A 23,730-nucleotide genomic window follows, 5' to 3' on the forward strand; every position below is an offset into this window, starting at 1 on the left:
AGGATCATGGTTCAAAGCCAGCCCAGGCAGGAAAGTCCATGAGACTCTGATCTCCAGTTAAGTACCAGAAAACTGGAAGTGGCACTGTGGTTCAAGTGGCAGAGTGCTTGCCTTGAAGAGCTGCGCCCAGGCCAAGAGTTCAAGCCCCACTACCAAAAAACAAAACAAAACAAAACAAAAAAAACCGCACAAGATTTTCCTGTCTGGGTTGGATTCAAACCAAGATTCCCAGATCTCAGCCTTCCCAAGTCACTAGGATTACAGGCATGAGCCACCAGCGCCTAGTCTCAATTTCCTCATGATGTAGGCAGGCTCTGATGCCAGCATGCAGGACACACTTCTTTTTTTGGTCATTCATAGGGCTTGAACTCTGGGCCTGGTGCTGTCCTTGAGCTCTTCAGCTCAAGGCAAGTGCTCTACCACTTGAGCCACAGCAACACTTCTGGTTTTCCAGTGGTTCATTGGAGGTAAGAGTCTCATGGACTTTCCTGCCCAGGCTGGCTTTGAACTGTGATCCTCAGATCTCAGCCTCCTGAGTAGCTGGGATCACAGGCATGAGCCACTGGGCCCGGCTAGGATACACTTCTTGAAAACTGCTGCCATTGCTGCTTCCACAGGCTAGCTGAGGTTTCGCTGAGGTGATAACCACCACTGGCTGCTATAGAATCTGCCCTTGAAACTAGCAGAAGTCTCTGAAATTGCACACTCAGCAGTGTGTACCACTCTCCCCCTCTAGGATTCCTCACCACTGCCTCTGCCCCACTCACCTGCTCAGCCGTGTACTTCAGCAGCAGTAGCCTAGTGATGAGGTGAATGGAGCCTGGGCCTGCTGATGGTTTGCTGTACTGGGAGATGGCAGGAGCAGAGTTCACGGAGGCTGAGGAGGAAGTCAGGGCCAAGGCATTGGCAAGTATCCCAGCTTGCTCCCAAGCCCTACTCCCGTACAACCCATCATGCTCTGGGGCTATGTAACCGCAAATGCTCAAAGGCCTCTGAAGAACACTCATGAGAGTGGGAACGTGGCTCGGTGGCAGAGCGCTTGTCTGCTTGTCTAGCACACATGAACCCCTGGCTTCCATTCCTCAGTACCATATAAAAAGAAAAGGCTCGCCGGGCGCTGGTGGCTCACGCCTGTAATCCTAGCTACTCAGGAGGCTGAGATCTGAGGATCTCGGTTCAAAGCCAGCCCGGGCAGGAGAGACCGTGATACTCCTATCTCCAATAAACCACCAGAAAACCGGAAGTGGAGCTGTAGCTCAAGTGGTAGAGCGCTCGCCTTCAGCTGAAGAGCTGAGGGACAGCGCCCAGGCCCAGAGTTCAAGCCCCACGGCCGACCAAAAAAAAAAAAAAAGAAAGAAAAGGCTCGAAGTGGCACTGTGGCTCAAGTGGTAGAGTGCTAGCCTTGAGCAAAAGCAGCTCAGGGACAGTGTTCAGGCCCTGAGTTCAAGCCCCAGGATTGGCAAACAAAAAAGAACTCTTATGGATTCCTACTGGATAAGCCTAGTTCTAAGATTGTGTGTGTGTGTGTGTGTGTGTCCTATGGGCTTGAACTCAGGGTCTAAGTGCTTTTAGCTTTTTTATTCAAGGCTGGCACTCTACCAGTTGAGCCATAGCTTTTTGATGGTTAATTGGACTTTGCTGTCTAGGCTGGCTTCAAATTGTGATCCTCAGATCTCAGCTTCCTGAGTAGCTAGGATTATAGTGTGAGCCACCAGTGCCTGGTTCTAAGAATTTATTGAAGATAAAAAAGTCAGGCCAGGGGCTGGGAAGGTAGCTCAGTGGTAGAGTGCTTGCCTTGTATGCATGAGGCCCTGGGTTTAATTCTTCAGCACCACATAAACAAAAAATGCTGGAAGTGGAACTGTGGCTTCAACTGGTAGAGCACTAGCCTTGAGCTGAAGAGCTGAGGGACAGTGCCCAGGCCTAGCCATGACTGACTACCCCTCCCCAACCCCCCCAAAAAGTCAGGCCTGGGTGCCATGATATAAGGATGAGGGTTTGTACAGTGGGGCTCATCATCTTGGTGACAATAAATCCCTCCACATCAAGGAGCCTCAGGGTGGAAAGTTGTGCTGCTGATTGAAGACTGCCTAAACATTCAATCACTGACAAGGAAACATGCTCCCTATGTGTATGACAAAGGGAAAGGACGCTATAAAACATGTGACATACTCCGGATTGTCTTTTTTTTTTTTTTGTCGGTCGTGGGGCTTGAACTCTGGGCCTGGGCGCTGTCCCTCAGCTCTTCAGCTCAAGGTGAGCGCTCTACCACTTGATCTACAGCGCCACTTCCAGTTTTCTGGTGGTTTATTGGAGATAGGAGTCTCATGGTCTCTGCTGCCCGGGCTGGCTTTGAACCACGATCCTCAGATCTCAGCCTCCTGAGTAGCTAGGATTACAGGCATGAGCCACCAGCGCCCGGCTTCCAGATTGTCTTTTAAAAACACATACATTACCTGGAATGTTAAGAACCAAAAATATTAAAGAGAGTAAGAGTTAAGAGTCTAAGTTTAAGAGTAATATTTTTAAAAAGGTTTTCTCCTCTGAAGTTAACATGCATCAGTTGTGTAAAAGGAAATATAAATTCTGTCCACAGGGTTTTAATCTTGGGAAGCCAAGTCTATACTGAGCTACATAGCGAGTTCCAAACTAGCATGGGCTACATATTGAGAGCCTGTCTCAAACAAAAACAAATAAAAACAACCAAGCTGGGGCTGGGAAGGTGGCTCAGTGGTTAAAGCGCTTGCCTTGCATGCATGAGGCCCTGGGTTCGATTCCTCAGCACCACATAAGCAAAAAGAAAAAAGCCAGAAGTGGTGCTGTGGCTCAAGTGGTAGAGCGCTAGCCTTGAGCTGAAGAGCTGAGGGACAGTGCCCCAGGCCCAGAGTTCAGGCCCCATGACCGGACCCAAAAAAAAAAAACCAAGCTGAGTGACTCATGCCTTTAATCTAGGGAGGCCAAGATCGGTAGGATCACATTTCCAGGTCAGAATGGGCAAAAAAGTTCATGAGACCCCTTCTCAACGGAGTACGCTTGGCAGGGGGATGTGTGCCTGTCTCTGCTACTGAGGGAAGTATAAAATAGGAGGATCATAGTCCAGATGTAGGCCCAGGCAAACCCTATATTAAAATAACCAATGCGAAAATGTGCTAAGGTGTGCTTCAGCAGTTGAGCAACTGCTTAGCATGCACAAGGCCAAGTTCAAATCCCAGTATTCCACCCCACCCACTAGAAAGGAAACAAAATCCCAAGAAACAAAATCCCTTGCATGGCCTGATAGCTCCTGGAAGGCTGAGATCAGAGAATCATGATTTGAGACTACTCAGGGCAAAAGGTTGGTGAGACTCCATCTCTTTTATTGGGTACGGTACACACTTGTCAGATCCTATCTTATTGTTTTTTTTTTGTTTTTGTTTTGGTCCGGTTGTGGGGCCTGAACTCTGGGCCTGAGCACTGTCCCTCAGCTCTTCAGCTCAAGGCTAGTGCCCTACCACTTGAGCCACAGCACCACTTCCGGCTTTTTTATTTTTGCTTATGTGGTGCTAAAGAATTGAACCCAGGGCCTCATGCATGCAAGGCAAGCGCTCTACCACTGAGCCACCTTCCCAGCCCCTCAGATCCTATCTTAAATACAACCAAAACAAAAAGAGCTTTCAGAGAGGCTCTAGTGGTAGAGTACCTACCTAGCAAATAGGAGGCCCAGCATTCAAACTCCAGTGCCATCAAAAAACAACAATAAAACAAAACAAAACAAGGCTGGGTGCTCACGTATATAATCCCAGCTACTCAGGAGGCTGAGATTTGAAGATCATGGTTCAAAGCCAGCCGGGGCAGGAAAGTCTGTGAGACTCTTATCTCCAATAAACCACTCTGAAAACTGCAAGTGGCGCCGTGGCTCAAGTGGTAGAGTGCTCACCTTGAGCTGAAGAACTGAGGGACAGCGACCAGGCCCAGAGTTCAAGCTCTACGACCAACCAAAACAAAACAAACCAACCTCCAAAGCCCCAGTCGTCCTGAACTTGAATGGCTAGAGGAGGGGGCCCCTGCCTTGGGCCATCTCAGCTATTTCCCTTCTCCCTGGAGCCACTCACCAATCTGGTTGTGGGCTGTGGGAAGCTGGGCTGTGGAGAGCTCCAGGATGCTGGAAGGCAGGTCCCGCGTATGGTCCAGCTGCTGCCTCTGTTGGGCCAGGCTCAGGTGCTCCTATTCCAGCCCCGAAGAGAAGGACTGACTGAGTGGGGAGGGGGTGCAGCTGAGTGTGGGGAAGGAGGGCAGGAGACAGGGGCTTGCCTGGTGCACATGCTGCTCCTGCTGCCGTAGCTGCTCCTGCTGCACCTGCAGCCGGGCCTGCTGCTCAGACTGCACCAGCCGGGCTGCCCGCAGCGCCTGCTCACCCTCTTCGTACTTCTTGGAGGCCACCTGCAAAGAGGCCAGGCTAGGTCAGTGCTGCTGGGGCTGGAAGGAAGTCCGTGTCACATCCATCCAGCCGCACCTTGCTCATATGCTCCACTTCCTCCATGCGGAGCTGGAGGCGCAGGGCAGAAGCGTGGATCTTCTCCTGCTGAAGCCGGAGTTCCTGCTGCTCTCGCTCTAGAGCCTCCCGCTCAGCTGCCAGTCGCTCCTCCTTGGCCTGGAGCTCTTTGGTTCTGACCTTTAGCTCTGCCTGCTCCTAAACAAAGAAGGCAAAACCTCACTGCAATCCAGGCTCTGCGCAGCACCCTGGGGTCCCTTCTCCCCGCCTCCCACTCTGCCTCTGGAAGGGGCCAATAAACCAGGGCCTTCTAGGATGGGCTCCCCATCCTGCTTGGTTCATCTTCTCTGAGCCACAATTTCCTCGTTCTAAAATGTCTGTGGCAGGTTGGCAGCAGTGGTTCATGCCTATAATCCTAGCTGCTCAAGAGGCTGAGATCTGAGGATCACAGTTCATAGTAGTTTTCTCCAATTAACTACCAAAAAGTGGTAAGGGGAGCTGTGGTTCAAGTGGTAGAGCGCCAGCCTTGAGTAAAAAAAAGCTCAGGGACAGGGTTCAGGCCCTGACGTATTGGCACAAAATAAATAAAATAATTAAGTAATGGGACCTGGTGAGGAACAGAGTGCCTGGGGAAACACCACCAAGGTGCCACAACGATGTCACGACGGTTGTCATCCTGTGCTCCTGTCACTTCTCAAGCCTGGGCGCTGACCCAGCCTGATGGAAGGTTGGCCAAGGCTCTGGGCCCTACCTTTGCCAGGCTGATGATGGCACCTTCCCGCTGGGAATCCACCTGCAGCGCCCGCTCGGCCTCGCGCTCCGCCCGTTCCTTACTTAGCTTCTGCTGCAGGAAGAACTCGGCCCACTCAGCTGCCAGGCGCCGCCGCTCCTCCCCGCACTTTTGCATGACAGACTTCTGCTCCTCCAGCAGGGCACTCTGGACATGGGGTAGGGACCCAGAGTGAGTGACCCTGGGTGTGGTGGCACAGCGAGTCAGCGGCTGAGCTGAGTGTGGTGGACTCACCTTGGCTCTCTCCAGCTCCTCCCTCTCTATGGTGAGCTGCTGGGACATGATCTTCCTCTGTTCCTCAAGGGCACGCTGTGTGGACTCTGCTTTGGACTGCTCAGCAGTCGCTCTCCAGCGTTCCTGCAGGGAACATGGCCTGGCTCAAAGCTAGGTCCCTGGCCCCAGAAGCAGCGCTAGTTGCTCCTGAGCTAGGCAAACCTCCTTGTATCTCCCACATCATGTCTTAAATGCCTCTTTTCCAAAAGGCACAAAACAAGAGAGCCTGGCCACTAGTGCCTGGTCAGACTTTTTTTTTCCAGTCTTGGGGCTTGAACTCAGGGCCTGCGTGCTCTGTGCTTTTAAGTGTAGCGCTCTACCATTTGAGCCACAGCGCCACATCCAGCCTTTTCTGTTTATGTGGTACTGAGGAATTGAATCTAGGGCTTCATGCATGCTTGGCAAGTGCTCTACCACTAAGCCACTTTCCCAGCCCTCAGACTTACTCTTTTTTTTTTTTTTTTTTTTTTTGGGGGGGGGGTCCGGTCATGGGGCCTGAACTCTGGGCCTGGGCGCTGTCCCTCAGCTCTTCAGCTCAAGGTTAGTGCTCTACCACTTGAGCCACAGCACCACTTCTGGCTTTTTTCTTTTTGCTTATGTGGTGCTGAGGAATCGAACCCAGGGCCTCATGCAGGCAAGGCAAGCGCTCTACCACTGAGCCACCTTCCCAGCCCAGACTTATTCTTTAAACAAGCAAGCTTCCAGGTACAGGTAGCTCAAGTCTATAAATCTCAGCTACTCAGGAGGCTGAGATTTGAGGATCACAGTTCAAAGCCAGCTGGGGTAGGAAAGTCCATGAGACTCTTATCTCCAATTAATCACAGAAAAAGCTGGAAGTAGCACTGTAGATCAAGTGGTAGAGCACTAGCCTTGAGCAAAAGAGAACTCAGGGATAGTGCATAAGCCCACAGTTGGAGCCCGAGGACTGGCAAAAAAAAAAAAGAAGGAAAAGGAGAAAGCTCACTCTTACATATAAATGGTGAAATGGTGCATAGGGAATTCAAACATATGTGCCAGAGCTAGGGAGGTTAAACAGTATTTAGAGGGCAAGAATATTTGTCCCAATGGTGGGAAGCAACTGATGGGCAGATCCCAGTGACAGGAGCAAGGAAGGAAATGAAGTTGATAGTGTTGGCAGATTGTGGAGGTGCCTTGGGCTGGGTGGCTCCTGCTACTCAGGTGGGCAGTGCGTAGAGCCAGGCAGGCGCTGAAGATACAGAAGCAGAGCAGGGAGGGAGGGACTTGGCAAAGGAAGTCCAGGTCTTGGTGAGTGATTTGAAGAGGCCAGGTCAGAGGACGGCTAGACAGATTCCCTGAACCACAGCACAGTCTTACCTGCTCCAGGAGCCGACTCTGCTCATTCAGGCGCGCCTCCATCTTCACGATGACCTCCTGGAGCCGGCCTCGTTCCTCCTCCATGTCCCGCTGCTGCCGGCCCAGCCGCTCCTGCAGTGCTGGGGTGGCCCACAGGGTGCTCACTACTGGCCTCCATCCCTCCCGGCCAGGACCAGCTTACTTGGGGGGGTCCCTACCTCGCAGCTGCTCGTCCTGCTGCCGGATGCCCAGCGCCCGCTCCTGAGAGGTGGAGACATGGGAGGCCTCCACGCGGGAGGACAGCTCGTTCAAGCTGCTGGAGAACTTCTCCATCTGCTGGATGATGCCATTCAGTGACCTGGAGGGGGAACGGAGCACCCTGTCCTGGGGATGCCCAGCCCAATCCCTCCGGTGGGCAGGGCTGGGTGGCACACGCACCTCGTGTAGGAGGTAGCACTGGTGACCGCATCGATCTCCTGGTCCTTCAGCAGCTTCAGCCGCTGCAGTTGCTCCCCGTGGTCCCTGTGCATCTCCTGGATGGACACCCTGTGGGGAGGGGCACGGAGGGCCTCACAGAACGCAGTGGCAGCACAGTGGTAGGAAGAGTCTGCCTTGAGTGCTCCCTCCTGCTCCTCCCTCAGGCACGGCCTCAGTTCCCTGGATCCAACCTTCTTGGTGTTTCAAAGCTATGTGCACCAAGAGATTGATTATCTAGCAAAAACACTTTCACAGAGCAAGAGACAGCTTACCGTGAACATAGCCTTTCCTGGGTGTCCATGTGGGCATCTTTTTTTGTTGTTGTTGTTCTGGTAATGGGGCTTGAACTCAGGGCCTTAGCTTTTTTCCATCCAAGGATAGTGGTTTTTTTTTTTTTTTGGGGGTCCGGTCATGGGGCCTGAACTCTGGGCCTGGGCGCTGTCCCTCAGCTCTTCAGCTCAAGGCTAGCACTCTACCACTTGAGCCACAGCGCCACTTCCAGCTTTTTTTTTTCTTTTTGCTTATGTGGTGCTGAGGAATCGAACCCAGGGCCTCGAGCATGCAAAGCAAGCACTCTACCACTGAGCCACCTTCCCAGCCCAGAATAGTGTTTTTTTGTTGGTTGTGGGGCTTGAACTCAGGGTCTGGGTGCCTGGGTGCTGTCCCTGAGCTCTTTTGTTCCAGGATAGTGCCCTACCACTTTCAGCCACAGTGCTACTTCCAGTTTTCTGGTGGTTAATTGGAGATAAAATTCTTGTGGACTTTTCTGCCCAGGCTGGCTTCAAATTGGGATCCTCAGATCTCGGCCTCTTGAGAAACTAGGGTTATAGGTGCCCAGCCCATGAGGAGCCTGTGGAGCTCTCACAACCTTGGAGTCCCTTGGGTTCCTTGTTTTAGCTTTGTTGTTGTCCAGAAAGACAATGAGATCAGCATGCCAGACACAGCTAGCCTCTGGTGGGTTAGCAGGGCTGTGGGCTAACCTGCAGCTGGCTGGGCCCTTGGTGCTCGCTGCTGCTAGGCTCTGCCTGGATGGCTCTTGACCCCTCCCTCAGGCACTGTGTGCCCCCTCCGGCCTCAGCAAGGATGGCACCTCGCTCGCTGGGAGGGGAATGGGCCCGGTGCTGAGCCCTGATTCTTGCCCCAGTGGGTCAGGTGAGGGAAAGGTGAGTCTCTGAGCAAAGGCAAGTATTGCTCCCTTGCAGCCAATCACTGCAAGCCTGCTCCTCACCCACCTGCCCTGGCATCATGCCCTTACCGCTGCAAGTCCCGGAGCCGCTCTATCTCTTGGTCCTTTTCTTGTGCAGCTGCTGCTAAGCGCCGTTGGTGCTGGGCCGTGAGCTCAGCTCGGGCCTGCTCAGCCTCTTTGCAGTGCGTCAGATACTGAGTGGATAATTCCTCGTTCTCTCTCCGGAGCCGCTCCTCGCGTTGCTGGTATGAGGTTTCTAACATCTTGATGCGGCTTCTGCCAACAGAGCACTCACTTACAGTCTCATTGAGCTCACTGGCATGCCCTTGGGGCTTGATGAGGAAATCCAAGCCAGAGCTGGGGCAGGGTGGGAGCCTGGAGACCCTGTGGTGGTCACAGGCGGAGAAAGGGCGCTACCTGTGTGCATTCTCCATGAGCTCCAGGTCCGCTTGGTGCCGCTGTTGCAGACTCTCCAGCAGCAGTTTGTGATGGCTCTGCTCTAGCTCCAGCTTCCGCACCTAGGAGATGGCATGGGGAGAATTGTGGGGTCTCTCTGCATCTGTGCTCCATGATAGTCTGTGCCCTAGCCCCTCTTCCCTCATTGTCAAGCCTACAAGTGCTCAGTGATGCCTGACTGTGGCCCACAGCCCTAACCTGGGCCTCCAGCTCGCCCACCCGGGCCTGGCTTTCCAGCAGTTCTGCTTCGAGCTGGGCAGTGCCACTCTGAAGCTGAGTGGGGGCTGCCAGGAGCTGCTTCTGGTATCTTGTACCTGGTGGCAGGCTCTGCATGAAGGACCCTGGGCGTAGAGACTGCAGGAGAGGAAGAAAAGGTTAGATGAACACAGTTGTCTCCTGGCCCTCTGTTCACTGGATTGCCTGGCCTTGACCCTCACCTGAGGTTACAGAGGGTGACAAGACTAGAAGAGCATCAAGATGAGGCCTCCCAGGACTGGGAAAGTGGCTTAGTGGCAGAGTGCTTGCCTAGCATGCATGAAGCCCTGGGTTCAATTTCTCAGTACCACATACACAGAAAAAGCCAGAAGTGGTGCTGTGGCTCAAGTGGTAGAGTGCTAGCCTTGAGCAAAAGAAGCCCAGGCCCTAAGTTCAAACCCTAGGACAGGGGAAAAAAAAAAAGAAAAAAAGATGAGGCCTCCCCTTATAGCTGTGGATGCCTTCCCCAAGGGGAGAAGCCAATTCTGCATGTTTTTGAGACAGGCTTTTACTCTGCTAGGATTATTAGGCATGTACCACTACACCTAGCTTTCCAATTCCCTTTAAATGCTGGTACAATACAGTCATACCCAATTCCACCTTGGAGGAGTGAGGCTGGCGGTTCAGGAAAGTCCTGATGAGAGATGCCAGAGTGAGCTGGCTAGGTTGCACTCAACGCATCAGGCACATTCTTCCTGTTGGGTTGTCATGTCCAACTCCTGGGGTTGCCTCTAAGTATGGAGAATTGTTCCCTAGACATGACCCACACCTGATAGTCTACCCTCCCTACCTGGACAGGCACTGTAGGTTCCTGAGTGCATGAGCCATAAATCACAGGTTCTGAAAAACAAACAGCACAGACGTGAGTGGGGAATTGTGGGTCTGTGCGTGCCTGGGAAAGACCCTTGTCACTCATTTTCCAGGGGTCCCTAAAACGTCTAACTTGTGTCTTCCTTGCCCAGATTAAACCCTCATCCAAGCAGAGAACAAACCAGTGGCAGCAGAGTCTCCAGGGGTTGTTCCCTTCTTTGGGTCCATTGTTGGGGGGGCCAAGGCAGTCTGGCTCCAACTCATGGGGGACCTGGAGACACAGGAGATGGGGGGGGGGGTTGGCGGCCTTTTATGGAGGGCACAGGAGTGAAGGAACAGAGTGACACCAGAAATAAGGAAAACATTGGGCCCAAATGATGAGAAAGCTCAGTGGATGATGAGTTACTTGAAATAAAGATGAGGAGTCAGGGCTGGGCATGTGGCTTAGTGGTAGAGTGCTTGCCTAGTATGCATGAAGCCCCAGGTTCGATTCCTCAGTGCCACATACACAGAAAAAGCTGGAAGTGGCGCTGTGGCGCAAGTGGTAAAGCGCTAACCTTGAGCACAGAGAGGCTCAGGGAGAGTGCCCAGGCCCTGAGTTCAAGCCCCAGGACAAGAAGAAAAAAAAAAGGAGTCAGCTTCTGTCCCTTCTGCCATTAGGAGGCAGACAGTCAATACCAGAGCCAGGCAGGCACCCTCGGCCCATCGCAACCGCCCGTCATCCACCTCTAGGCCCGCCCTGCTGCCTCTCACGCGCAGCCCTGGCAGTGGACGTACCCTGCGACAGTGGGCGGGACAGCTGGCATTTCTTCCACTGTTGCTCTCGAGGCTGCTCCAGCAACTGCCTGCTCAGTGCCCCGAGTGCTGGCACCGAGTTGGCTGAGGAAAGTCATGAGACAGGTGAAGGCAACAGAAGGTCTATGTTGGAGTGGATGACAGCCAAGGCAAGCTCCTAGCATTCTATCTATGCTGTTCCTCTATCTTTTCCTCATCCTTTCCCACCACTGAGTTGGAGAACTCTCCCCAGTCTGAGCTCTTGGGTCTGTGGGCTACTCCCTTCCAGACCCTGCTGCATCCAGTACCTCAGCATCCCCTCTAGTTCTGTGGCCCATGGAGTGACAGCAGGCCACCCCATACCTTGTAATAAAGTTCACACCGTGTTTGGGTCCACTTCTCTCCACTCCTCCTCAGGTATGGTCCTGAGTCATCACCCCAGGATGCCTTCCCTGGACCACTGTTACCCTATCTTCCTTTTTGGCTCAGGGTCAGAGAGGAAAAAGGGCCTCCGCTTTCTATATGGCTCTAAGTTGAAGTCAAAGCTGCCCACCTCCTTCGATGAGCCAAGTCATGGAAGGTGATGTCCCTGGGCTCTCACAAGGTTGCCCGTCTCCCCTCGCTAGCTCTAGCTGAACACGCCTTACTGCTTCTCTAGTTTTGGCGTCTTGCCAGCTCCTTTGCTTTCCTGCCCTCAGAGGCCCATCGTGTATCTGTCCCACTGGACTGTCATTCTGTGGCTCCCAGGAACAGCCCCCTGGTCACTGTGACTTCTCAGACATCCCAAGTCCCCAAGAGCACACCAAAGACTTGACTCATGCACACTGCAGTCACATTAGCTTAGGCCAGCAAAACCAACTATTTGCACAATGTGTTCCTCTGCCCATCTGACAAGAGCTGTGGGCAGGGCCCCGTAGGTACAGAGGCAGCACAAGCCAGCAGAGCCTGCCACTCCAGAGAGGTCCCATGCCCCTGGTGGTCAGGACATGAGTGGCAGTGGGCCCCTGTCTCATGTCTGCAAAGTCGGCAGCTCTCTGCCATGCCATAAGGAAGAGAAGCAGAGCTAAGTGCAGGCATCTGTGCCCGTGGCACGCTTGCCAGCACACCTAGCAGGGGCTGTAATAGATGAGATGGGCAAGGCTGGCTCTCGAGGCCTTGCCCAGTGTTCCCCCCCAGACATAATACCCAAGCCTATACCTGCTGGAATGGGGCTGGCGGGCTGTTCCCATCAAGTTCTGGGCCCCAGAATGTTCCTCTCTGGCCAAACCTTGGGACTTCTTCTGAGACAAGACGTGGCTAAGCCAGTCATCCTCCTCTTCTTTCTCCTTGGATGCTCCCTGTGTGGAGGCCTGGCTGGCTCGGACAGGGGGCCCTGAGTTCTTGGCTGGTACCTTTGCTGTTGATGGCAGTGCAGCGGGGGCAGAGTGCTGGCTGGCTGGAGCAGGTAGGGAGGGTGGAGAGGTTGTTGAGCCTTCCTGTTGGACCTCTGGGATGGGAGATGGAGGTAGCAGGTCCAAGTCATCATCCTTGAGGCCCAACCAGTCTGCTCCACCCTTTCTGGAGTTGATGGGGCTGGAAGTAGCTTGAGGGCTCTGTTTGGAACCCAGTTCTCCCTTGGGGTCTGGGCCACCTTCTGCTAAGAACCTGCTTCAAAACAAGAGAGGAGGAGGAGGTCAGATGAGGGAGGAAGCTCATTTCAATAGCCTTCCCAACCTTCTGCTGGCCTGGTGGGGGACCAGAGGCCTGCGGCAGGAAGTCTATGATGTCCAGGGACTCTGCATGGCTAGCCGGAGGCAATGAATAGCAGCTCCTGGACCAGCTCCAGCGGCAGGGCCATCTGTTTTTACAACACTGTGAAATCTGGACATTGACTTGAGCCACAGAAACCAGGAGCAATTCTGCCTGTGGAAAACAGGGTCAGATTAGAATTACAGGTACCATGTCCACAGAACAATCAGTGGGCCAAGTGATGTGCAGGTTTCACACCAGTAGTCTTGTTTCTTGCTCATTTGTGCAGCCACTGCCTAAAGATGCTGCAGGGGAGTAACTCAGGAGTAAAGTGTGTACTTACATGCATAAGTCCCTAGGTTTAATTCTGCACACATAAAATAATCACACACACACACACACACACACACACACACACACACACACACACACACACACACACACACACACACACACACACACACCACCCAAAAACAAAAAGAAAAAAATCAACAATAGCAACAAAAATCCAGTCAGGCACTGATGGCTCACACTTGTAATCCTAGTTACTCAGGAGGCTGAGATCTAAGAAGCCAGCCCAAGTAAGAAAGACTGTGAGACTCTTATCTCCAATAAACCACCAGAAAACTGGAAGTGGCACTGTGGCTCAAGAGGTAGAGCACTCGCCTTGAGTACAAAAGGCTCAGGGATAGTGTCAAGGCCTTGAGTTCAAACCCAACTGCTGGCATTAAAACAATAACAACAACAAAACCCCTGAGATGCAGGTACAGTGACATATGCCTGTCAATCCCAGTATTTAGGAGGCGGATACAGTAGGCTTAAGAGCTTGAGGCCAGGGCTGGGAAGGTGGCTCAGTGGTTGAGCGCTTGCCTTGCATGCATGAGACCCTGGGTTCGATTCCTCAGCACCACATAAGCAAAAAGAAAAAAGCCAGAAGTGGAGCTGTGGCTCAAGTGGTAGAGCGCTAGCCTTGAGCTGAAGAGCTGAGGGACAGTGCCCAGGCCCAGAGTTTAGGCCCCACAACTGGACCCAAGAAAAAAAGAGCTTGAGGCCAGCCTGGGCTACAGAGTGAGACCTTGTCTCAGAAAAACAATCCAATAAGGGCTGGGGATACAGTTCAGTGGTAGAGAACTCACAAGGATGGGATGGGAAGGAGTATCTAGGGGGATGAGAGCTATTGAGATTAAACACTGCCTCATGGGTGACCACTGCTAACCCAAGGAGGGCGGTAGAGGGGAAGAGAGGAGGATGGGGGAGGACTTTCCTGAGGGAAGCCCTTCACTCCCATGTCCTGTGTGGGGAGCAGGAAATGTTTTTCCCTTTTTCCATTTCTTCCTACTTCACCCTGTCACATTAATCTTTGCTAAAATTTCAAAAAAGCAACAACATTAAACAAAATAAAAAGCCCAGACTTTTCTGTTAAGTTTGAAATGACACCAAATTATGGTTTAAAATATATAAGGCAGGAGGCGGGGGGGGGGGGGGGCGCGGCTGCTGCAAATCTATTGCTGATCTACTTTCTGTGGCAAACTGGAAAAGGCGTGCTGGCCACATTGTCAGGGCAGGTGGACAGCAGTGCCCAGGAGGCTGGTTGGAGAAGCTGTGGTCTGCCTCAGGACACGGCCCACTAGCACAGGGCTGTGGGTTCCTCGTGGAGACAGAATGAGTAATAACACAACATTCATGGCTTTCATGGGCTCCGTCTTCCCCTTTTCCTTCTGAGCAGTGTGGGGGAATAGGGCCCCTAACCAGGATAGAGTCTGGGATTGAGCTCCAGTGGGAGCCAACTCTATTCATGACTGGCGGCCTCCCATACAGCCTCATTCTAAGGGCCTCCATAAGATGCTGTTAGGTGGGATGAGGAAGGCTGCAGGCCTCACCTACCTGACAGACTGCCGGCGGGACTGCCGGCCCTCGGAGGAGCCCACGGAGGGCTTGTAAGCGCCGAAGGTGAAGATATCATCATCCCAGCTGTCTTCTTTGTCTGTAAATTAAGGTGCTTTATGATACCAGTCGCTCATGTCTGTAATCCTAGCTACTCAATGCAGAGAAAGTTAGATTTTTGGGGGGGGCAAGTCCTAGAACTTGAACTCTGGGCCTAGGTGCTGATCCTGAGCTTCTTTTACTCAAGGCTATACTCTGCCACTTGAGCCATAGCACCACTTCTGGCCTTTCCTGAGTAGTTTGTTAGAGATAAGTGTTTCATGGCCTTTCCTGGCTTTGAACTGAGATCCTCAGATCTCAGCCTACTGAGTAGTTAGGATTACAGATGTGAGCCACTGGTGCCTGGCTTAGACGGGTTTTTTTGGCCAGTCCTGAGGCTTGAATTCAGGGCCTGAGCTTCTTTTTGCTCAAGGCAAGCACCCTACCATTTGAGCCACAGCGCCATTTCTGGCTTTATCTGTTTATGTGGTGCTGAGGAATTGAACTTAGGGCTTCCTGCATGCTAAGCAAGCACTCTTAACACTAAGCCACATTCCCAGCCCAGACTTTAATATTTTTATTTTCTTTTTCGTGTGTGTGTGTGTGTGTGTGTGTGTGTGTGTGTGTGTGTTGCTGAGGTCAGAACTCAGAGCCTGGAACTTGCTAAGCAAGTGCTCTACCACTGAGTCATACCCCCCAGGCCCTGGAGTGGTACTGTCAAGCCATGAGCTGCTGCCTACCAGCTCATCAGGCTGGTCAAGAAACTGACCTGCTACATGGCAAGCTGTATTTTCTTTTCTTTTTTTGTCTGTCTTGGGGCTTGAACTCTGGGCTTGGGTGCTGTCCCTCAGCTCTTCAGCTTAAGGCAAGCGCTCTACCACTTAAGGCACAGCGCCACTTCCGGTTTTCCAGTGGTTTATTGGAGATAGGAGTCTCATGGACTTTCCTGCCAGGGCTGGCTTTGATCTGAGATCCTCAGAGCTCAGCCTCCTGAGTAGCTAGGATTACAGACGTGAGCCACCAGCGCCCGGCAGCAAGCAGTATTTTCATAAATCAAATAGCATCTACAGAAAGCAACAGGGTAAGAGGACGCTTTGACCTTAGTTACAGATGTGTTTAGCTATGTGTGCTGTCAGCATATGATGCTTATTTCTTGAAATAGGCTGCAATAAAGATATTGTCAAGGGGTCCCCACCTTGTCCTGTCCTGTTCCCGAGGGCTTGCTCACCCTGAGGCTTCTGGTACTTCTTGTTTAGCTTGAAGTCTCCGTGCTCCCCAGTGCCAGGGCGAGCCAGGAGTTTGGTGGCTGTGCCCCGGCCCAGCAGCTCATCCAGCTTGGAGCGTGCCGGGCGGGGCCCTTCCCTGCAGGATAGAATGTGAGAGAGGAGTTTGTAGGTACCCGGGGCTCCCAGGGAGAGGCCCGTGCTGTCCCTACCCCACAGTGGAGCTCCCCCCTGGACTGGGGGCAGCGGCCCCATCAGGGTCTCTGCACTCGTGGGGCTCCTTACTGGTCTCCCATCTGCCTCTTGTCTGCCTTGGGACTGTCACCAAAGCCCAGGGCTGCCATGATGTCGTCCCCATCGTCAAACAGCGAATCTTCTTTCTTTCGAATGGGAGTGTCCCCAGGAGTCAGAGGAATAGAGGGACCTAAATAACAGGACCAGAGCCCAATGCCCACAGCCTCTTGTCCCTCACCGTGCTGGGGTGGGCTGGGGGAGGGGCTCCCTGAGCTCTGGGGTAGGGGGACAGTGGACATCACCATTGTCAAGGGTGCTCAGGGGACCTGCCTCCCCTCCCCCTCTCCCATGCCCACACATCCACCTCCTTGGTGCTGGAGATTGGATAATTTCTTGGTCTTGGATCTGAGCCCTGTGGTCTCACTCTGTGGAGGTCTTTATAGCTGTTTTGTTTTTTGTTTTTGTGCCAATACTGGGGCTTGGACTTGGGGCCTGGGCGCTGTCCCTCAGCTCTTTTGCTCAAGGCTAGCACTCTAGCACTTGAGCCACAGCTCCACTCCTGTTTTTTTTTGTGGGTAAGTGGAGATAAAGAGTCTCATGGACTATTTCTGCCCTGGCTGGCTTCAAACTGCGATCCTCAGATGTCAGCCTCCTGAGTAGCTAGGATGACAAGCATGAGCTACCGGTGATTGCTAGGTCTCAAGTTCATTTAGTGTGTATGGTGTCAGATGCTGCTCCCACAGTAAGAGATAAACACTTCCATCCTACCTGGACCTCCACCTGAGCCGGGGCCCTGGTCCACAGCTGATTTACTCTCTGTCACAGGGGGCTGCATGGCCATTTCTTCCTCATCATCAGAGAGAAGTCCTGCCAGGGGATCTTCCAGGTCTTTGTACCGGAAGGGAAAGCAGAAGTCAGGCGGCTGTGGCACTTTGCAAGAAGTAAGTCTAAAGCTGAGACAGCTAACTCTTGGACAGATAGGCCTCAGCGGCTCAGGTGGGGAGAGGGAGGTGGGCAAGCCTGTGGGAACTTGGGCTCCTGGAAGTGTTCCTGAGCCGTCAACATTCACAATGTTCCCGAAGGAAAAGAGTCATTTTAGCTACACTAAGGAGGCTGAGATCTAAGGATCTTAGTTCATTCAAAGTCAGCCCAGGTGGAAAAGTCCATGAGACTTTTTTTTTTGCCAGTCCTGGGACTTGAACTCAGGGCCTGGGCACTGTCCCTCAGCTCTTCAGCTCAAGGCTAGCACTCTACCACTTGAGCCACAGTGCCACTTCTGGCTTTTTCTGCCTATGTGGTACTGAGGAATTGAACCCAGGGCCTCATGCATGCAAGGTAAGCACTCTACCACTGAGCCACCTTGCCAGCCCTGAGACTTTTTTTTTTGAATCTCCAACTAACCAGCAAAAATCCAGAGGTGGAGATACGGCTCAAGTGGTAGAAGATCAGCCTTGAGTGAAAAGTGAGGCTCTGAGTTCAAGACCCAATATCAACACACACACACACACACACACTTGACACACACACACTTGACACACACACACTTGACACACACACACACACACACACACTTTTTCAGTTTGATAGCTGGCTTCCAAGTCCTTGCAAGTAAGTCTCCCAAATATCCTGGCCCTCAGGATTCCTGAGGAACTAACTGGGAGCACCAGCCCTCTTCTGATACAGAGTCCTTGGCCTCCAGTGGACAACAAGGGTTCCCCAGGCCGGTGTTTGAGAAGCAGGACTGAGGACCCCCTGGTACCTTCGAAGGAAAATTTCCTGTACTGAGGCCCAGAGCTGCTGGGAGAGGGAGATGGCTTCTTGGTGGAAATGGTGGCCCCTGCAGGAAGAACAGAGAATGTAGACCAGGGTCCTCCACACTCTGCACCGGGCCCCTGGGTTACGATTCTAGTCCAGGGAGCTAAGGCTTGTTGCTACAGGTGCAGCCATAGTCCTTGACTCTAATCCCAGCACTCAGAAGGCTGATGCAGGAGGATCTCCAGATCAAGGTTACCCTGGAATACATAGCAAGACCCTGTCTCAACCCTCACCCACAAAAAAAGAAGTCCCTTCAGCAGCTTCCCAAGTTGGACTTAGAGGGACTAAACAACTCCCATCATACACAATCTCACAATTAGCTCCTTGGCCTCTCCATCCTAAAAAGGGAAAACCCACAGCACATGAGAGCTTCCTTTCAAGCAATGGGCCACATCCTTGGAGACTCCCTGGGAGTGGAGGGGAGACCTACCTCCTACTCACCTTTCTCGCTGGCCAAGAGCTTTTCAGCAGGTTTGGAATTGCTAGGCAGCTCTTTCCCAGAACCCTGGGCAGCATTTTTGCCAGTGGCTGGGTGAGACTTCTTCAGACCTAAGATGTCAGCATCCATGTCATCGAGGTCCTAGGACAGATGAAAGGCGAGTGTATGACATTGGGAAGGTGATATGGTTCAGACGTTCCCGTGTCCACAAGGGTCCGCATGATAAGGCATGGCCATGCTGGAGGTGTGGCTCAGGTAGCAGCAAATGCAAAAACTAGTGGGAAAAGGGGGCTGGGAAGGTGGCTCAGTGGTAGAGAGCTTGCCTAGCATGCATGAAGCTCTGGGTTTGATTCCTCAGTACCACATATGCAGAAAAGGCTAGAGTTGGTGCTGTGGCTCAAGTGGTAGGGCGCTAGCCTGGAACAAAAGAAGCTCGGGGACAGTGCCCAGGCCCTGAGTTCAGGCCCCAGGACTGGCAAAAAATAAAATAAAATAGAGAAAAGGCTTGGCTCCAAGGTGATATTGCCAGAGGGGGGAATCTTTGGGAGAGGTTTCTCTGCCATGATTTGAAATGAGACAATTTGTTGAAATGTGACCATTTGTTCCTGCCATCTGCCACCCTTACCACAGCCAAATAATTGCTGCCCCCAATCTTTTTTTTTTTTTTGGGTCCGGTCGTGGGGTCTGAACTCCCACTCCCACCCCAATCTTATATCAGATAGTGACTCTCCAAAACTGGGAACCTTCTCATTTTATAATTTAGCTACCTCAGGGCTGGGAAGGTGGCTCAGTGGTAGAGCACTTGCCTTGCATGCATAAAGCCCTGGGTTCAATTCCCCAGCACCACATAAGCAAAAAGAAAAAAAAAGCCGGAAGTGGCCCTGTGGCTCAAGTGGTAGAGGGCTAGCCTTGAGCTGAAGAGCTGAGGAACAGCGCCCAGGCCCAGAGTTCAGGCCCCACAAATGGACCCCCCTCCCCCCAAAAATATATAATTTAGCTGCCTCAGGCATTTCAGTGGGGAAGAGGACTTCACCAAGGAGGGCAGCAAACACTGAGGAGTAGGATTGTGAGAGGACAAAAGAAAATGAGAAAACCCTTGAGAAAAAAGATGAATTAAGAAAGAAAACAGAAGCCAGGTGCCACCAGTGGCTCACGACTGTAATCCTAGCTACTAAGGAGGCTGAGATCTGAGGATCATGGTTCAAAGCCAGCCTGGGCAGAAAAGTCTGTGAGACTCCTATCTCCAATAAACTACCAGAATACCGGAAGTGGTGCTGTGGCACAGGTGCTAGCCTCAAGCTGAAGAGCTGAGGGACAACACCCAGGCCCAGAGTTCAAGCCTTATGACAGACAAAAACAAAACAAAACAAAGAAAGAAAACAGAGCCAAAGGTAGGTAGAGTCAGGTAGGAGCTTAGTTAATGGTTCTGGAATGAGACTCAAGAATTGGAGATGGGCACTGGTGGCTCATGCCCGTAATCCTAGCTACTGAGGAGTCTGAGATCTAAGGTTTGCAGTTCAAGGCCAACCATGAGCAGGAAAGACTGTGAGATTCTTTTTTTTTTTTTTTTTGTCAGACGTGGGGGCTGAACTCTGGGCCTGGGCACTGTCCCTCAGCTCTTCAGCTCCAGGCCTGCACTCTACCACTTGGGCCACAGCACCACTTCCGGCTTTTTCTGTGTTTGCACTCTACCACTAAGCCACATTCCCAGCCTCGGACATGGATTCTTTAAAGCACCACACAGGTCTGGAACCATGAGTTTAGCCTTGGCAACTCCAGCAAACGTGGTGATTGGCTGGGCATGGAGTTGACAGTCAGATGGCAGAGTGCTGCTGGCCACCAGGCAAGGGAGAAACAGAGTTGGCTCAGGCCAAGCTACTAGGCCTCTGTGGGATTCTGTCCCTATTATTACGGTTTAAAATTTGTCTTAAAATTCCCAAGATTAGCTCTGGGCTTCATCTGAAGGAACTGCCCTCCCCTCGCCCCACAGGAAGAGAAAAATCTTGGCACATAGTATTAACCCCTCCACCCCAGCCCAACCCTGAGGCGATTTCAACTACCTTTAAGGTCTTCAGCAAGGCCTCTGGATCTGCATCGGAGATATCTGAAATCTAAGTCCACAGAAGGTGAGGATACAGACTGACGTGAGTCAAGGCCCAGCAACACTAAGGGCTGCAGCCCCTTGTCGCCTTGTTTCTGTGGGAGCAGATGGCTCAGCAGGGGCAGAATTCTGCCAACAGGACATAAACAGGGAAGTCCTTTTGTCCCCCCTGCCTCAGGTTTTAGCTATTGTTTAAATTCAAACCTGCCAGCTATGGAGACCCAGAAAGTGCTACCACTTGTCTGTTCCTCTTAAATGGAGAGATATATCCATGCTGGAATGGGCCCTAGTCATGCTAATTTCCAGTCATATGACCAAAGAGTATGCAATTTTTAATGCAAAGGGTCAACATCAAACTTGCAGTTTGGAGAGCTTTGCTTTCGAGCTCATTGTTGCTTTATGAGCCAGGTGACCTCCAAAAGTGTCTATGAGCAGCTCCTTGCTCTCATGCTCTTGGGGCTAAGCAGGGGGCCAAGGATGGGAAATGGGCCACACTCACCCCAGCATCAGCTCCTGCCAAGTCTTCCTGGGTGCCAAAGACATTGTCTCCTTGGTGGGACCTGCAAAGGGGTGGATCAGCATTGATCTGCATGCCTGGGGCAGTAGGTAATTCTAGAAAAAGGAAGAAAAAGCTGGGTGCTTGCTGGTGGCTCACGCCTGTAATCCTAGCTACACTGGAGGCTGAGATCTGAGGATCGTGGTTCAAAGCCAGCCTGGGCAGGAAAGACCATGAGACTCTTATCTCCAATAAACCACCAGAAAACTGGAAGTGGCACTGTGGCTCAAGTGGTAGAGTGCTAACCTTGAGCTGAAGGAACAGTGCCCAGGCCCAGAGTTCAAGCCCCACGATCGACACACACACACACACACACACACACACACACACACACACACACACACACACACACAGAAAAGAAAAGAAAGAAAGGAAGAAAAGAGGAATAGGGGCATAGTAGAACATGTACTGAGCATGTGAGAGGTCTCTATATGACTTTGATCTCAGCACTATAAAAAAAAAAAAAAAACAACAAAAAACTGAGCACTGGTGGCTCACGCCTGTAATCCTAGATACACAGGAGGCTGAGATCTGAGGATCATGGTTCAAAGTCAACCCGGGCAGGAAAAGTCTATGAGACTCTAATCTCTAATAAACAGCCAGAAAACCGTAAGTGGCACTGTGGCTCAAGGGGTAGAGTATTCACCTTGAGCTAAAGAACTGGGGATAGCACCCAGGCCCAGAGTACAAGCCCCATGACTGACTTAAAAAAAAAAAAAAAAAAAAGAGGGCTGGGAAGGTGGCTCAGTGGTAGAGTGCTTGTCTTGCATGCATGAGGCCCTGGGTTCGATTCCTTAGCACCACATAAGCAAAAAGAAAAAAGCCAGAAGTAGCGCTGTGGCTCAAGTGGTAGAGTGCTAGCCTTGAGCTGAAGAGCTGAAGGACAGCGGCCAGGCCCAGAGTTCAGGCCCTATGACCGGACCCAAAAAACAAAACAAAACAAAAAAAAGAGTGACTTAAAAGAGTCAAAGTGACCTTGGAGAGATTTGTACTTGGGGATAGGCCATGTCATATAGTTCATTTTTTTTTTTTCCAGTTCTGGGGTTTGAACTCAGGGCCTGGGCTCAGTCCTTGAGCTTCTTTTGCTCAAGGCCAGCACTCTACCTCCTGAGCCACAGAGCCCCCTTTGGCTTTTTTTGTTTATGTGGTATTGAAGAATCAAACCCAGGGTTTCATGCATGCTAGGCAAGTACTCTTCCATTAAGCCACATTCCCAATCCCCCTTTTTTTTTGTTGGTCATGGGGCTTGAATTCAGGGCCTAGGCACTGTCCCAGAGCTGTTTTTTTTGCCCAAGGCAAGTGCTTTACCACTTTGAACCATAACTACTTCCATTTTTTTTGGTGGTTAATTAGAGATAAAAGAGTCTTGCAGGGCTGGGAAGGTAGCTGAGTGGTAGAGTGCTTGCCTTGCATGGATGAGACCCTGGGTTCGATTCCTCAGCACCACATAAGCAGAACAAAAAAAAAACAAAAAGCCGGAAGTGGCGCTGTGGCTCAAGTGGTAGAGTACTAGCCTTGAGCTGAAGAGCTGAGGGGCAGCGCTCAGGCCAGAGTGGTAGAATGCTTGCCTTGCATGCATGAGGCCCTGGGTTCGATTTCTCAGTACCACATAACCAGAAAAAGCCAGAAGTGGTGCTGTGGCTCAAGTGGTAGAGCACTAGCCTTGAGCTGAAGAGCTGAGGGACAGTGCCCAGGCCCATAGTTCAGGCCCCACAACTGACAGAGAAAAAAAAAAAAAAAAAGAAAAGAAAACAATCCGGGCACTAGTGGCTCATGCCTATAATCCTAGCTACTCAGGAGGCTGAGGATCATGGTTTATAGCCAGCCTAGTGAGGAAAGTCTGCGAGACTCTATCTCCAAGAATGCCAGAAGTAGAGCTGTGGCTCAAGTGGTAGAGTGCTACCCTTGAGCAAAAGAAGCTCCAGGACAGCATGCAGGTATTGAGTTCAAGTCGCAACAAAAACAAAAACAAAAAACAGAGTTAAAAACAAAAGGTAAGAGGAAACAACTGCTCTAGCCTAAATGAATGTTGAGGATGGAGTATCTCAAATCTTCCTTTCACTCATCTGTCAAGGTCAGTTCTCTTTCCATTACCCTGGGAATGGAAGCTGAAGGGAGAACTTCCTGACAGTAACCATGGGTATGGGACACCTGGAAAGTGAGACAGTACAGGGTGGCAGGGTAGCAGGCATTAGTCTGAAATGAGCCATTGATCCTTAGGCCAACCTGGTGCTTACCTTGCCCTTGACTTTGAAGGGAGCCCCTGCGGTACACCTGTCATGTCTTTGGCATTTGAGGCTGGTCCAACAGGCTTCTCAGGGGGTATCACTGAAACAGAGAAAACAGAAATGATATCACTGAATTACAGAACACCACAATGCTAACAGTGCTGGTGGCTCATGCCTGCAACCCTAGCTACTCATGAGGCTGAGATCTGAGGCTCAAGGTTCAAAGCCAGCCTGGCAGGAAAGTTGAAGAGACTCTTATCTCCAATTAGCCACCAGAAAACTGAAATTGGAGCTGTGGCTCAAAGTGGTAGTTCTAGCCTTGAGCAGGGATGGCGATCAGGCCATGAGTCCAAGCCCTATCGCTAACAAAAAAAAATAAAAATAAAAAACAGAAACAGAAATAGATCAAGACCTGGGGCTAGAGAGAAGGGTACTTACAGTCATCCCCCAGGAGGTCACTGAGGACATCATCAATGGAGCCTAGAACACAAAAGGACCATCTTGACTTCAGGAAGAAAGAAGAGTTACACTTACAAACCTTGAGCCTGCCTCTCCCTCCTCCATCCCAGAGCACAGAGCCTTTACATGTTGGGCCTTAGGCTTAGTTTTGCCTTTATTGCTGCAAGGTGTTGGCTAACTTCTGGCAACCTGGAAGTGGAGCTGTGGCTCAAAGTAGT

At 51.7% G+C, this 23,730-nt stretch overlaps 1 protein-coding gene across 5 annotated transcripts in view; it reads right to left on the minus strand.

Moving 5' to 3' along the window:
• The window catches only part of Fbf1 (Fas binding factor 1), a 28,469-nt gene that overhangs the window by 1,405 nt on the left and 3,334 nt on the right, over positions 1 to 23,730 (minus strand). For 2 of the 5 annotated variants that reach the window (XM_042702600.1, XM_042702599.1), the window contains exons 4-29: positions 23,492 to 23,533; positions 23,063 to 23,153; positions 20,769 to 20,829; positions 20,229 to 20,279; positions 18,171 to 18,309; positions 17,674 to 17,751; positions 16,683 to 16,802; positions 15,966 to 16,104; positions 15,653 to 15,819; positions 14,419 to 14,518; positions 12,004 to 12,453; positions 10,810 to 10,911; positions 10,215 to 10,303; positions 10,013 to 10,062; positions 9,166 to 9,321; positions 8,929 to 9,029; positions 8,581 to 8,787; positions 7,287 to 7,394; positions 7,067 to 7,206; positions 6,870 to 6,988; positions 5,496 to 5,618; positions 5,223 to 5,408; positions 4,493 to 4,669; positions 4,291 to 4,419; positions 4,092 to 4,203; positions 768 to 877 (exon numbers count right to left, since the gene is read on the minus strand). In XM_042702600.1, coding sequence (XP_042558534.1) covers positions 768 to 877; positions 4,092 to 4,203; positions 4,291 to 4,419; positions 4,493 to 4,669; positions 5,223 to 5,408; positions 5,496 to 5,618; positions 6,870 to 6,988; positions 7,067 to 7,206; positions 7,287 to 7,394; positions 8,581 to 8,787; positions 8,929 to 9,029; positions 9,166 to 9,321; positions 10,013 to 10,062; positions 10,215 to 10,303; positions 10,810 to 10,911; positions 12,004 to 12,453; positions 14,419 to 14,518; positions 15,653 to 15,819; positions 15,966 to 16,104; positions 16,683 to 16,802; positions 17,674 to 17,751; positions 18,171 to 18,309; positions 20,229 to 20,279; positions 20,769 to 20,829; positions 23,063 to 23,153; positions 23,492 to 23,533 — 3,347 coding nt within the window. The remainder of the gene's footprint in view (positions 1 to 767; positions 878 to 4,091; positions 4,204 to 4,290; positions 4,420 to 4,492; positions 4,670 to 5,222; positions 5,409 to 5,495; positions 5,619 to 6,869; positions 6,989 to 7,066; positions 7,207 to 7,286; positions 7,395 to 8,580; positions 8,788 to 8,928; positions 9,030 to 9,165; positions 9,322 to 10,012; positions 10,063 to 10,214; positions 10,304 to 10,809; positions 10,912 to 12,003; positions 12,454 to 14,418; positions 14,519 to 15,652; positions 15,820 to 15,965; positions 16,105 to 16,682; positions 16,803 to 17,673; positions 17,752 to 18,170; positions 18,310 to 20,228; positions 20,280 to 20,768; positions 20,830 to 23,062; positions 23,154 to 23,491; positions 23,534 to 23,730) is intronic. The other 3 variants (XM_042702603.1, XM_042702602.1, XM_042702601.1) reach the window with 3 other exon arrangements.

This window comes from Dipodomys spectabilis, unplaced genomic scaffold, assembly GCF_019054845.1.
Source record: "Dipodomys spectabilis isolate Male_0828 unplaced genomic scaffold, ASM1905484v1 ptg000329l, whole genome shotgun sequence".
NCBI classification, from domain to species: domain Eukaryota; kingdom Metazoa; phylum Chordata; class Mammalia; order Rodentia; family Heteromyidae; genus Dipodomys; species Dipodomys spectabilis.